The sequence below is a fragment of the Alnus glutinosa genome, chromosome 13, assembly GCF_958979055.1.
Source record: "Alnus glutinosa chromosome 13, dhAlnGlut1.1, whole genome shotgun sequence".
NCBI lineage: Eukaryota > Viridiplantae > Streptophyta > Magnoliopsida > Fagales > Betulaceae > Alnus > Alnus glutinosa.
This window is the reverse complement of record NC_084898.1, coordinates 7,543,726-7,558,250: the sequence shown is the minus strand read 5'-3', so window position 1 is coordinate 7,558,250 and position 14,525 is coordinate 7,543,726. Positions and strand designations below refer to the sequence as shown.

Genomic DNA, 14,525 nt, shown 5'->3' with positions numbered 1-14,525 from the left:
AATTTTGTTAGCTGAAAACGCTCCTCTCCTCTTACCTATCAAGAACAAAAAACTATTCCTCTTCTCTAAAAGTAGAGATGAAAATGTTGATACATCTCAAATATTGAACTGAAATTTCCCATTATTAAGCATGTGTTGACTCTGTCACACCCTTAGAAAACCACACATTTCCATGCACGAGCACAAAAGCAGACCTCATGCCAATGGAAATGGAGGGATCCATTTCAGCTAGAGTTATTTCTCACGTATGCATGTGTTGAAGGGATCAAGGCAAATATACACACAAGCTTGCCTTCTTCAACACGTACAAAGGGATCATCAGAAAATTTGGGAACAGTAGTAATAATTAATAGAAGAGGTCATCAAGGTACGTAGGGAAGATCGAAAATGCAGCAGGCAAAGATGCATCTTAGTTTGCTGGTGTTGGCAGCAGTTGGCTGCAGCTTTATGATGAGTTCAGTAAGCGCAATGACCCACGTTGTTGGAGGAGGACATGGCTGGCGTGTGCCTCTCAACCAAACCTTCTTCGAAGAATGGGCTAAACCAAGAACCTTCGGTGTTGGCGACAAACTTGGTAAGTTCAATGCCTTTGGCCTCTTCCAATCCCCAACACCCTTTTCTTCTGCACACTTTGTGTTTCTATTCTTGGGGACCTTCGATCAGGGGTTCAAAACTTTTGAGAAGTTAAACAAGTCTAAATTCATTTTTGTACAAATAAGAACAAGTCCTCTTCCGGTCAGCAATTGTCTGGGAGGAGTTCCGCTTATAAATCATTATTTCCTATTCAACTCTGATAATGCCATTTCTCCCTTTATCCATTTTTCTTAGTATTGCATTTAAAAAAATAAATAAATAAATAAAAGAACATTCTTTGTAATGGACAAGAATGCTCTCTATTTCATTTGAAATGGATAGTATATATTTCATAGTCAAGATAAGAGTGATAATTTGTGTTTGTGTATCGGGTTTAAGACGTCGTGTCAAGGCATGATTATAAGACTATATAAGTCAACATTAACCAAACAATTTATGCTAATTTCGTGTTAATCGTTCGTTTCAAATTTGTGGGTCATGTAAAAAATTATCAATCTTTATGACGCATGTCGGATTCGGGTCGTATCGAAACATAGGTGCAAAAGCATACATGTCAATCCTAACCCACAAACTCATTTAATTAAACGGGTCAAACCCTTCAACCCTAACTAATTAATTTTGTGTCAGGTTTGCAAAGCGTGTCAAAAATTAGGCTTGGCAATTCGGGTTGTCGTGTCAACTCATTTGGTTGGTGTGTCAACCCATCGGGTTAGCGTGTCAACCCATTTAACTAATTTGGTAAAACAATATATAATTATCGCGTCATAAATATGTTATAAACGGGTTGATGGGTCGTAAAAGGGTCATAAACGGGTTGGTAGGTCATAAACGTGTCATAAACGGGTTATAGTCTAAACCCAAACCCTCTATATTCGTGTCGTGTTCATGTCGAATTCGCGGGTCATGTCAAAATTGACAAGCCTATCAAAAATTACTAGTTCTAAGTCAAGATTTAAAGTTTGTACATCTAATCGTATTCTCTTAGTTATATGGGGTGCTGAATTTTGTACTATAATTCCTAATGATTTAGCCGGAAAAGTTAAATCTTTGAATCTCATATAAATAAATTAATTAATTAATTAAAAAAAAAAAGAAAAAAGAAAAAGAAAAAGGGGGGGTGGGGATGCAATTTAGCGCAAACACAGATCGACAAATTCTAAGTAGTCGAAGTTGCAGTTTTCCCATACAGGCCGGAGCACGACAGTGTGGTAGTGGTTAAGAAGGAAGACTTCGACGCATGCACTGAAAAAAAAGTCGTTAACATTTACCGGAATGGACCGACAATTACCGGCCTCCCACAGGCCGGGAACTATTACTATTATAGTGGCGTTGGGAAGCATTGTGAAGCTGGCCAAAAGCTCCACATCACTGTCGTCCAGGCCGGGAGAGGGCTCGTCCGGAGATCCTTTTCCTTTTAAAACCAATATTTCAAACGAAAATTAAGCTTGTAATTAATTAATTTACTCTTGCTGTTTTCATATGAACAAACATAAGTTCTTCTTAACCACTAAAGGTTGGAATATTGGTACTTCCCGCTAGTTTTATGGTATAAAAAAATAGAAATGCTAAAGTTCTTTCTAGTGTTCTTCTGGTGTCAATTTAGAAAGACGTAAATGTAATAAAAAAATTACATTTATGTCCTTTTTGATAACATGAATGTAAATTTTTAATTTTTTTTTTATCATTCCAGATAGACGTACACCAGACGAATACTATAAGAAGTTCTAGCATTCCTCATAAAAAAAAAATGGAATTATTTCATTACATTAATTAGATAATTATTATTGTTAATTAGATTACATATTATTCATCAAAAAAAAAAAAATTAGATTATATATTATCCCACATTGTCTTTAATTAGCTTGTTGTCCCACATTATTTTGTTGTATATATATTTACTGTTAGGTTAACCGGCTGTATTATATATAGGCCATTTCTGTACGGTCTTATTTGCTTAAAAAAAATGTTATTTATTATATATACGAATAATGTTATACATCACCCCATCACCCCTTTTATCTACTAATGGGAAGGCCACGTCACATAGGCATTGTGGGGATTAATGGGGGTGATGAACAGAATTACTCTTAATAAACTCATATACAATTGCCATGCAACTAGATTACGTGGCAGTAAAAATTTGTCCTTATATCATCATTTGGTTTGTATATATAGAATTTACTAAATTGAATTACTCAAAAAATATACAGCCATGCATATTCAAAATTCTAAAAATTAGTCATTTAATTAATGAAGGCTCGTAAAAAAAACTATAATCCAATGGCTGATATTATTGTCACGTCATCCAATTATATGGTAATTCTATATCGTCAAAATATAGGGCAATGACTAAGTAGCCGGAAATTGCAGTTTTCCCATACAGGCCGGGGTGGAACAACGTGGTAGTGGTTAAAAAGGAAGAGTTCGAGGCGTGCGGCCAAAAGGATGTGATTAACATGTACTACAATGGACCAACGATTCTGAAGCTGAGAGAGATTGGGGACTACTACTACTACTGTGGCGTTGGGAAGCATTGTGAGGCTGGCCAGAAGCTCCATATCAAGATCGTCGCCGGGGAGGGCTCGTCCGGTAGTGCTTTCCCTTTTAAACTTGTCTCTAAAGAGGCCGCTGCACCTACACCGGCTGCAAGTACACACGATGTAACATCGGCCTTATCATCGGCAACTTTCGCCGTTCAAAATTTTGGCATGGTTTTTGGTTTATTAGCTTTCAGCTTGCTCTTGTTGTGAATGTCATAACGTCGACCGACCTTTTTTAATGTATCAACGTGCATTGCGATCGAGGACTGAAAATTGGAGTTTGTTTGTTTGTTGCACATTGTCTATTAACGTTGTTGTTATTGTTGTTGCAGAACTTAAATAAGTAACGTACACCATAACTAAATGTTTATTGTAGTAGATGTCAAGGCTACTTTTGATCATGTCTTCTGGCCTGCTAATTAAGAATTTTGTTGAGCCCCTGTGATCGATCATTTGCCTGCTCAACTTAATCTAATTGATGTAGAATGTTTTTCTGCTGCATTCAGTAACTCTTGTGCATCCATGACGATGTTACCGTGCACAAAAACATATAAAATGAAAAGAGGGAGCAAGAGAAAACTAAGATACAAATTTACGTGGTTCGGCAATGTATCTACGTCCACAGAGGTGCGGTTATATTCAATAATAATTTAAGGTTACAACTAGTATAACATATTTATAACAAAATCCTACAGTACGGACAGATATGAAAAACTTCAAAATATCTTGTATCGTACTGTGGGACCGTTGCCCCCTCACCCCCACAGCCTAATCGTCCCCGGGCAACATAAACTCTATTAAGCCCAGTAGGCCGTTAGTGTCACGATGCTTCGCTAACTAACCAATATACGAGTACTCTCGTATTACTCTCTATGCCTAAGAGAATATGAGCCACTTGTTCTAACAAGAGTATAATCAAAACGATTCAAGTTGAGTAATGCTATTTAGTAGACTGTTATATGATTTTCATACAACTTGATAATCTGGCAGTAAAAATTAGCCATTTGATCAAACTTCTATTTTTTCAAACAAGAAAATTTATTTTCACTGTCATAGCATCCAGTTATATGACAATGATATGGTAGTATACTAAATAAGTGCTGATTATTGGCCTGTTCAACTTAATCTCATAGATATAGAATGTTTTTTGCTGCATTCATGAGTAACTCTTGTGCTTCCATGGCCATGAGTATCACTGAAACAATTCATGCCAGTTGTTCTAATAATTTCTGGTCCCCTGTCTCTGAAGTTTTCTTTTTACCTCTAAGTCCAACCCAACACAATGAAAACAAACATCTTTCAGGGTGGGCTGGACTAGAAAGAAAATTATGAAGCCCAGTTCTGATTCACATTGATCCTACTAAGCCCATATCTTTGTTACCCTCTTTGTTCATAACCAAGCCCATACCATGGGCCTCTAGACCTAACTTAGGAGGTGATATGGACAATTGGACATCAAACTAATAGTGTAAGCAAGGCCAAGCGAGCTGAGAAAAGCATGTAAGTTTGTACAAGCGGTTACGGTTAGTGGTTATTGGCTCTAACCATTAATCGTAACTGTCTAAGGCGATTATTGAATTTTAACAATCATAACTGCTCTGTTTAGGCGGTTAGTGGTTATTAAAACATGTAATCGACAATTGATAACCGCTTTTGATATTTGGGCTTTTGGGGGCTTTGGGGCTTATTGATGGTGTTTTGGGCCTTCCTTAGGCCTCTCTTTTGGGCTTATTTTAAATAATTTTAGTTTTTTTTTAAAAAAATAATAATAAGGTTTAGTGCATATATATATATATATATATATATATATATATATATATATATATATATATATAAAATAAATAAATAAATAACACATACAAAAATTGAAGGCATATATCCATATAAAAAGAAAACTAGGACGAAAGGAAAAGTATAAATATTTATATTATTTGTATATAAAGACAGGCGGTTAGTGGTTATTAATTGCTTACCCCTATCGCTAACCTTCCCATCCTAGGTAGTTAGCCATTTTCTATAACTGTCTTCAAAAGTTGTAATGCGATTAGTGATTAGTAGTTAGTGGTTACGAGGCGGCTTTATACAGGCCTAAGCATGAGCACATAACTAACAATTTTTGACACAATCCGCGATACCAACACGAACCCAATTCGAAATTATCGGGTTAGGATTTAGGAATATGGTTTGTTTAATTAAATTAGTCGGATTATGGTTGACCTATATAGCTTTATACCCTTATCTCTACATGGCTCGAACTCGACACCCGAACACAAATTATCATTACTAAATGGGCATGGCTGATCGTACGTGCTTAATGCGAGACCACAAGCCCAACAAAACGTCACAGTGAAGAGTCAAGACTGCATTTACTTGCACTTTAAATTTTCTTTCTTATGATATTTGGGGGGAAATAGATCATTTCCAGGAGAGCATCCAATTCCTTATAATTTAGGAGTATTTTGTCATTTTACATTTGTTTATACTAAAATACCCTTATACTATAAAGAATTGAATACTCTCTCATTCATTTAAATTAAAGAGGATCCTACTCTATTTGAGGGGACAAACCTAGGAAAGACTTAATTCATTTAATAGTTAGAGAGATAGGTGAAAGTGCAGTACAATTTGCCCCAAGAAGTGCGTGGTGCAATGTGGGGGCTCTTTTATTAATATCTCTATCACAATTCATGAGATATCTATGTCTTTATAATGAACAATACCTACCCAACATTATAGATATCACTAACAAAATCTTACAGATTCTCAATCCTGCTGTCGGTTGATCCACCAACACTGCATGAGCAAGACAAATATGCATGGTCCCAACTCCTCTTTATTATTTCTGCTGCTCTTGGGTACAAAACGTATACCTCTTCGCTTGCTTCATGTGCATATATATATATATATATATGGATTCTGTATATATATATAACCAACGTACGTACATTAATTCTATATGATATACTATTACAATGCATGTTCATTTTGCCGCAATCCAGCCGGCCAAGCCATTTTAATGACCCTTGTAACGTTCGGTTGTCTCGTTATTTAAAATTTTTAAATGATATGACAGTCTGTACACTATTAGATGCTGTAAAAATTAAATTTGAACCATGAAACGATTCTTTTCCATTTCATTGAATCCATAAAAAAGAAGCAAGTAACTGGTCATCAAATTGCTATGCACATTCTTGGTTACCATCTTAACTGAAGAGAAAGAGAGAGAGAGAGAGAGAGAGAAAAGATATTATCACGAATTAATGTTTTGGTCATTAAACTTAAACTACTTCCTATGCTAGCTTGGCATCATCATAAGTAGATCGTTTTATGAAGCCTAAACTTTAGAGGGCATGTCCTATGCCTTCGAAGTTAATGTATTGTATTTTTTTTCTTTTTTCTTCTTTCTTCTTTCTTTTGAAATGGGGGTGGTATCTGAAAGCGTTCAATGCAACGACGTCATCAGAATTTAATATCTGCGGCCAAAGCATGAATGAAAAGCCTAACCTAATTTATAGGCCCATTTTTTTAAAAAAAAAAAATTTCAAATCAAAATCAAAATCAGGGTCAGACTGGCCCCTTGATTCTGTCCCTGGTTCAATGGGTGAATTGTATTGGGCTACTATCAACTTTAGGCATGCCCTATGCCATTGAAACAACAAATGACCATAGCATATTCTATCAACTTTAGGCATGCCCTATGCCATTGAAACAACAAATGACCATAGCATATTCTATTTTTTTTTTCTTTTTTTTTCTTCTTTTGGAATGGGGGCTGGTGTCTCTAGAGTAATTTTAATAATACATTAAGTATCCATCAAGTTTCCATAAAAAAATGAGGTAGCTTTTAAAATTACTATTTGATCAAAATCATCATTTGATCAATCACATGCCCAATGGTAATTTTAAATGTCACCACATTTTTATACGAACACTTAATGTACATATAGAATTACACATCTCTTTGTCAGAGTGTTTAATGGGTGCAATTCTGTCAGGCTTCAATAAACTTGGGCAGAAACAAGTAGCCCAACATTTATTGGGCCAATATTCTGATATGGATGTCCATAAAACGGTAGAAAATTTTACTCTTATATTTATTTTTTTATTTTTTTATTTTTTTTTTTTAAAAAAAAAAAGAAAGTCCACGTCAGCACCGGAGGAGATATTAGGTGGGACCGCAATCACAATCATACCTCATTCGATACAGTGATGGTTCAGCTGGATGTGACGTGGGGACCAGTGGGCCCAGAAGGCCCAGTTGCAAAGTTGCACTGCTCGAGGTGAAAGAAAAACCGTTAACCTGAAATCACGTGTACGCCGGTGATTGAGTGTTCGTGGCTGGCGAATAACAAAGAAGATCTTCTGTGTTGTTCTTTTTCCCTGAATGAATCTGAGAGGTTTTGGGATCTTGTGGGAACACCTGTTACCTCTAGCCAGATCCTCTTACTGTGTGGCCCGGCCGGCCGTGACCTCCTATTGCTTTTAAAGAGCAGCACAAATATAGGTCAAATCGACAAATCCCATGATGATCACAAGACATGAAACAAAAATCCCTTTTCTTAGACAAACAAACTTGCGGTCTAGATTCCCCCACCAGATAATGGCACTGTTCCTGTCAATTTGCAATCCTGGCTGCTATTCGATTTCACATGGCATAAGAGTCAACTTTAGCATAAATTTCTACGTCCATACACTTTTTAATTCACTGTTCCCATCCCTTTGCGGTTTAGTTTGTTTTCTTTTTCTTCATAACGTACAAATGTTTAAATTCATAACAAATGTTTAAATTCAAGACTTTTACTTTAACGGAAGGTTCGGATCAGATTATCTGTTTCCACTTAATTGTGATTTAGTTAGTTTTCTATTCTGTCACGTCACAGCAAATATTTGAACTCAACATCTTTACCTTGATGGAAGGTCATAGGAGACCCAAAAACTTGAATACAGAAGTGAAAGGCGACGTTGCTGTCGTTATGTGTCAATTGGGGTGAGAAGTTCTGAGGAATCCCTGTTGTAGGCCTTGCAAAATAGCCCTGCTCTGATAACAAACCTGCAACACTAGCTAGCAGTAGCACCCCTTGACCTACCAAAAAGACACACCCTCATGCTCATGCACCAATTAATCGGACGATTCAAACATGCCCGTGGCTTTTCTCACAAAAGATTCATGCATATATATATATATATAGGTAACTAGCTAGGAAACACCTGAAAATAGTAAACTAATCGACTGTATAGACAGAACCAAAACAAAGAAAAAGACACAGTTGTATCTAATTTCTAAGAGCATGTTTGTCTAGCAGACTGGAATCAGAAAAAGTAGGCTGCAAAGCTTCATATGATTCAAACACAATTTAGTAAGCTCTTGGCACTTGGCCGGATGATGAACCATGAGCCAACAAACCTAAGCCACGGGATAATTTTCTGATATTGCTGCAGTGGCGCAGTGAGGGCACTAATATGCCAAAATCTGGTGGCCGCGTCCCTGCCAGTTGCCACTTGCCACCCCAGCTTGCAACCGGGACCATTTCACAGATTTGATCGACCCAAAAGATCTTCAAGTTACGGCTTTGAGGCATAACTGCTTTTATATATATATACTCATTAGCGACGACTTTTTTATGGTGGATATAGACCAAATTTTTCTGGTAGTAATGTATGCAAGCTTAAGGTTTGAATTTGTGACTGATCGATGCCCACTTTGGCCACAATCATGAAGTTTGATTGTGTTGAGTTTTACGTTTACCAACAGATCGACAAACACAGGAGAAGGCCCCCCCCATATGTAGAGCTTGACCGTCCACCTGAGAAAAAGCTAGCCCCAACCCGGCCTCCTCCATACCCTATATTCCGTACAATTCTATGAATGCTGAAGAAAAGTGCTTCTCAAGACATAATAATTAGTGGCCATCTTTTCTAACGTGAGGCCTGAGGGCTACCAGCTTTTATTTACAAGATCCTGCTTTTCCATGCCATTTGTCATTCAAAGATAGCTGCTAAGGATAATATATTAGCAGTTTTTGCTACTAGTTTATAATGGATGAAAACGATTATTCTAAATTATCGATCGTCACATCAGTTCGTAATAAAAATTGTAAAAAATATTTTTGTAAAAAAAATGTTAAACGTACGTACATCTCTTTAAAAAAATTTCTAGTGCTGACAAATTCTCTAATTACATACTAACATACATGTGTTTGTCATTTGCGATACAGTACAAAAGTAGTTATCAAAAGTGATCACCTTGAGTTGGAAAGGTTTGAATAAATAACAAAGTTGAAGCAAAGATTGATCTATTTCCTCTCACTTTGCATTGCTTGTTGTGCCTGCATCCTAATTAGACATAAAAGATCATCTTTATAATTAGTCCCTATCAAAATCTTGAAAGTGGCCGGGTAATATATATATATATATATATATATATATATATATATATATATATATATATATATATATATATATATATATTGTGCATTTGTCGAACACAAATCTGCTCTCTAAAGGTCTAAAATGGCCTCTAGATCCCAACATTTAGGCCTCAATAATGTAAATCCGACTCTGACATCTGCCTATATATATAGTTGGAAGTAAAAATAATATGTAAGTCAGAAATTTACTGAACATGGAGATCTGTGCAGTATTGTGGGAGACAATAAAGGATATACGTGGATGACAGAAGAGGAGGATGAGAAATTTAGGTCGGTAGGCTACAGAAAACAGGAAACTGGTGGAAAGAGAAAGTGCATGGAACATTAATAAAAGATGGAAGGAAAAATCTTAGATGTTAATGTTTCTTAAAGCTTAGATGTTAGGTAGAAAGTTAATGGCGTCCTTACATGGGAGTGAAACATGGAACAATTTCACGTGCATGTCGTTTACAAAGAGGGTATATATATATATATAAACAAAGGATAAATATATAATCCCATGAAGGATAAATTCCAAAGAATTTCATTGTATTTTTCCTTAATACTTGTGAATAAAAAAAAAAAAAATCGTTGTTGTTGCTAATAAGCGTAGGTAATTAATCTTTTCAAATCACGTTAAATTCTTGTATCTTGATTCTTGCTTTTTCTTTTTCTTCGTTAATCTTTTTTTTTTTTGTTATTAATTTTTTGTGCATTTGCTGTGAATTCTAATGTTGCGGGCCCTTTAAACAAAGGCTAAATGAAAATCAAATAGAAATACAATTGAATTACATAGCTTTTTTTTTTTTTTTTTTTTGTTAAATTTATTTTTTTCCCATGAACTACTATACCCATGTGATTTCAAGTTGCCCCTATGAATTGACGCATGTCACACTCAGTCATTTTGTTACAAACTCCAAGTCAAAATCGTTTAAAAAACATAAAACAATGAAAATATCCTAAATTTAGAAACTAAATTACATAAAACACCCTTAAAATTAAGAATTCTTTTTTTAAAAAAAATAAATAAATAGCTACCAACAAAAAAAAAAAGGCAAATTCTGTTTGGTTTAACAAATGGTTTAATTAAATGAATTCTTAAATGGCCAATTAAGTTAACTGGTTTGTTTTATGGATCTTCAACCCAAAAAATAAAAAATGAAAAAAATAAAAATAAAATTTGCTCTTTTATTTCTTTTTTTATTTGGTTTTTTTAGCATTATCATTCATAAACAGCATTTATTATTTTTTGGTGGATTTTTTTTTCCTTTTTTTTTTTTTTCCTTTTTCTTTGGTTTTTGCCTTTTTGGTACGTGGGGATGAGTGGGCATGTGTGAGACTAGAGAGCAGAGAGGCGCGTGGGTCTCTCCTTTCCATGCCCGGCAAATCAAAGCTCCAGCTTTAGAGCCCAATGGACGCTCCTTCTCAGTTCTCATCGCATGCCCAAAAGCTTTAAAAGCCCAGTCAAACCTGCTTTTTCAAGCTTTTAAGCACTGTACACGCTCTGACTGTGGGGCACCCAAACGTGGCTTATCGACTCCTTGAACATCGTTGAGGGAACAAAAATATCAATTTCTGAAAAAAAAACAAAAAAAATAAATAAATATCAATTTCTGATTCACATTTTTACGTAAAGGCAATAACTGATGCTCTGCTTCTCAGAATTCCAAATCCAACATCACTATATCCTGCCACGTGCCTACTCCGTAATTATTTCAGATATTGTTTTTTTGAGGGTTAAGAAATGCTGTTGTCCAACTTCCGTCCAACTTTATCCATATGTTTTTTAAAAAGAAATGTTATTTGTTTTTTTTCCTCTTATTCAACTGGAACAACTCTTATAACTTGTTTTCTAGCTCTTTGGGACATGGTAGACATCTATTCACTAATCATCTCATATACATCTTCGTACAATAAAGTTTTAAATTTGTTATTAAATTTGTTGGACCCAATGTGAATCCTATAAATTCAATAGCGAATTTGGAAATGAGATGAATAAAAAATAGATTGGGGGATGAATTTGTATAATTTTTGTTTCTCGTTACATTTTTTTAGGGAAATAAAAATAAAATAAGAGGGAATTTGGTTTCCAAATTGGGGCCTTGCATGTATAGGTACGAGGAAAACAGTGTGAAGCTATATATATATATATATATGCTAATTACTCCTATAATTGTTTTCAATCTTTTGGTGCCAAACAACATCATAAGGCAAAGTCTTTATTATTCTTTCCAAAAAGTTCTTTTAATTTATTTGGTTAATTTTGTTTAATTTTATTTACTTTAGAGAAAATTAAGCATTTATGTGTGCAAATGTTTAATTACATCATGGTGAATATTTATACATTTTTTTTTTTTAATAAAATAAGTAACAAAACTATCTATAGTCTTCCTTTTTGGCTATCATTTGGGAACTTTCTATGTCTCTAGCAATGCTCACAATTATGTCCTCGTAACTGGAAATATATTATATAAAGTATAATATATAATACTTTAAATTTGAATTTATTTTTATATAAAAGCGATAAAATTTGAAGTTTCAACCCGGCTAATTAGTATCATTTGTATTTAGCCATGTACACCGTTTATATTATGTGTTGCAGCCAGTTCCGAATTCAATAAATTGACGTGGGAGTTTATAAAATAATTTTAAATTTAATTCATTTTTTCAAATGTTATTAAAAGGCGATTAATTACAATATTGATGCTATAAACCTAGCTTCCAACACTGCCCTTGTAGGGGGGGTGTAACAATTATAAAAGCTTATTTTTTTTGTAGGTGGCCTGACTCAAATTTCTTTATACTATTTCTGGTCGGGCACAGTGCACCAAATAATCGTCAAACCCCATTTAGGAAGACTCAAAAACCTCACCTTCTCCAGCGCATCTACACAGCATGTGTATTTATATTTCAATTCATTTCTAAAGCGTGCCTTCTCACGTGCTTCTCACACGTGCCTTTGCAAACGTAACCACAAGAATGGAACAAAACAAGGAACACGAACCCAAACTCAGTCCGTCACCGTTACTGTAACGGACATTTTTTTAATTGATATTAAATAAAATAATATAATAATTAACCACATGAATAATACAAAAAAAACAAAAACAAAAACAAAATACCAAAACTGAAAACAAAAAAAATCCGATATTTTTCATTCCCGCCGATACAAAATTTGCCGACTTTTGGCAATACGAGGAGGAATGGAATCGTGATTCTTCTACTCAAACCACAAGAGGGTCTGACCCGAATATATCGCCGATATCTTGGAAATAGTCGTCGACTTGCAATGTCGAGAAACCGAATCCGAAATTCTCACAAGAACTAAGAAGCATATCGCCGCAGTATTCTTCCCCGAAAACGCTGTCCCTGAAACTCGTCTCGTCGAATGGATTCGGTACCGAACTTTGGAAGTCGAATAGATTGTTGGGTATGAACGAGTCGAAGGCTGAGTACTCCGAAAAATCCGAAAAGTTCTCGGACACGCAGGATTCGTCTCGTGCGTCTCCGATTTCGGCGGCGATTCTGTTGGTACCTTCCGGGCTCTGCGACTCGGCCTCCTCGTTGGAAGGCGAGGGACACCGAAGCACAGATGTGGGAGAGCAAAGGTTGTGGTTGCTGTGAGACTCGTCGCCGGAGTTGTAGCCGGAGAAGATCTTCTCCGGCGTCGGAGTGGCGAAGTTGGTGAGCGCGTCGGCGCCACGCAGCTGGATGGCCGCGTTGTCGTAGACCATGGCGGCCTCTTCGGCCGTGTCGTAAGTGCCCAACCAGAGCCGTACACGTCGAAGAGGGTCTCTGATCTCGGCAGCCCATTTGCCCCAAGGCCTTTGCCGGACACCACGGAACTTCCTAGCCGCCGGCAAAACCTTCATCGCCCGGCGACTCGCCGGAGCCCGAGAACTACTCTTCTTCTTCCTTACAGTGCTCCTCCTGGAACCTTCATCGTTTTCTTTGGGGCACGACTCGATGGTGATCTCGTTCACGAATTTCTTGACCCTTTGACGCGTAAAGCGCCGTTGTTCTTCTTCGTCGCTGGACGAGTCGGTGGCGTCGCCGTCGGTCACTGATATCCGTACAACTCTGCGTTTCATGGCGTCTGGGAGGCTTTGATGGACGGATTTGAGAAGCTTGGTAGTGTTATGGTGCTCTGTGTATTTGACGGGAGGTATAAGGTTAACGCTGTGACGGTTCATGTTTGAGAGGAATTGGCTCAGAGCATTGAAAGCCAAGTGGGTGAGTGAGGGAGTGAGAGAGTGGGGTTAGAGTGAAATAGGGAAGGGAAAAAAGGTGGCGTTTGAGATTCCTTTGAGAGTAGTAGTAGACACGAGAAGAGAATAAAGAGAAATGGGTGTAAAAGAAAGCTGTGAGTGTGTGTCTGTGTGAGACAGAAAGAGAGAGCAACGTCAAAGAGAAGCTTAAAACGGAGAGAAATCAACCATTAATGGATTTTAATAGTCCTTCAAAAGGGTTTTTATTAAAGGACGAGAAATTTCAACGAAAGTTGCACAAATAAAGGAGCCGAGAAAAAAGAGTGTGAGCGTGACTCTCTGAGAGAGAGAGAGAGAGAGAGAGAAATGTGGGAACAGAGAGTCCCCCAAGCAGAGAGACTACGGAAGGCGATGGGAGAGTCGAGAGACCAAGAAGAAAAGGGGAAATTTCTGGGAAACTTTCAAAGCTAAAAAGGAAAAGAGAGGGCCTGTGACCAATGGCTTTTACTGGGAAAGGAAATGGAATAAATGTTTCGAATCTGGGCCGGGACACACGAAAAGCTTTCTCTCTCAACCGGTTTCAGTCAGCACCGAAAATGCACTTTGCTATTTCCGAAACCTTTCAAATGTTTCTCTTATGGAATTCGATCTTCTTCTTGATCGGAAACTGAAAGTTTTAGGAAACAGAGTACTCTCTGGTAGCTCTTAAAGAATGATTGAGAACTCAGAGAGAGAGAGAGAGAGAGAGAGAGAAATGGGAGAGATAAGACACGACA

At 36.6% G+C, this 14,525-nt stretch overlaps 2 protein-coding genes across 2 annotated transcripts; one reads left to right on the top strand and one right to left on the bottom strand.

Annotated features, from left to right (window-relative positions):
* The first annotated feature begins 387 nt into the window (after positions 1-387).
* LOC133853861 (umecyanin-like) lies at positions 388-3,344 on the top strand. Its single transcript, XM_062289886.1, has 2 exons — positions 388-574; positions 2,965-3,344. The coding sequence occupies exons 1-2, from the start codon at positions 388-390 to the stop codon at positions 3,342-3,344; spliced, it is 567 nt and encodes a 188-aa protein (XP_062145870.1).
* A 9,198-nt stretch (positions 3,345-12,542) lies between these two features.
* Positions 12,543-14,525, bottom strand: LOC133855010 (ethylene-responsive transcription factor CRF2). The gene has a single exon (XM_062291299.1). The coding sequence runs from the start codon at positions 13,732-13,734 to the stop codon at positions 12,766-12,768; it is 969 nt and encodes a 322-aa protein (XP_062147283.1). The 5' UTR covers positions 13,735-14,525; the 3' UTR covers positions 12,543-12,765.

Coding starts and splice junctions, on each gene's coding strand:
- LOC133855010 (XM_062291299.1), bottom strand. CDS start 13,734: ATGAACCGTCACAGCGTTAACCTTATACCTCCCGTCAAATACACAGAG.
- LOC133853861 (XM_062289886.1), top strand. CDS start 388: ATGCAGCAGGCAAAGATGCATCTTAGTTTGCTGGTGTTGGCAGCAGTT. Junction 575..2,964: donor CGGTGTTGGCGACAAACTTG/GTAAGTTCAATG, acceptor CGGAAATTGCAG/TTTTCCCATACAGGCCGGGG.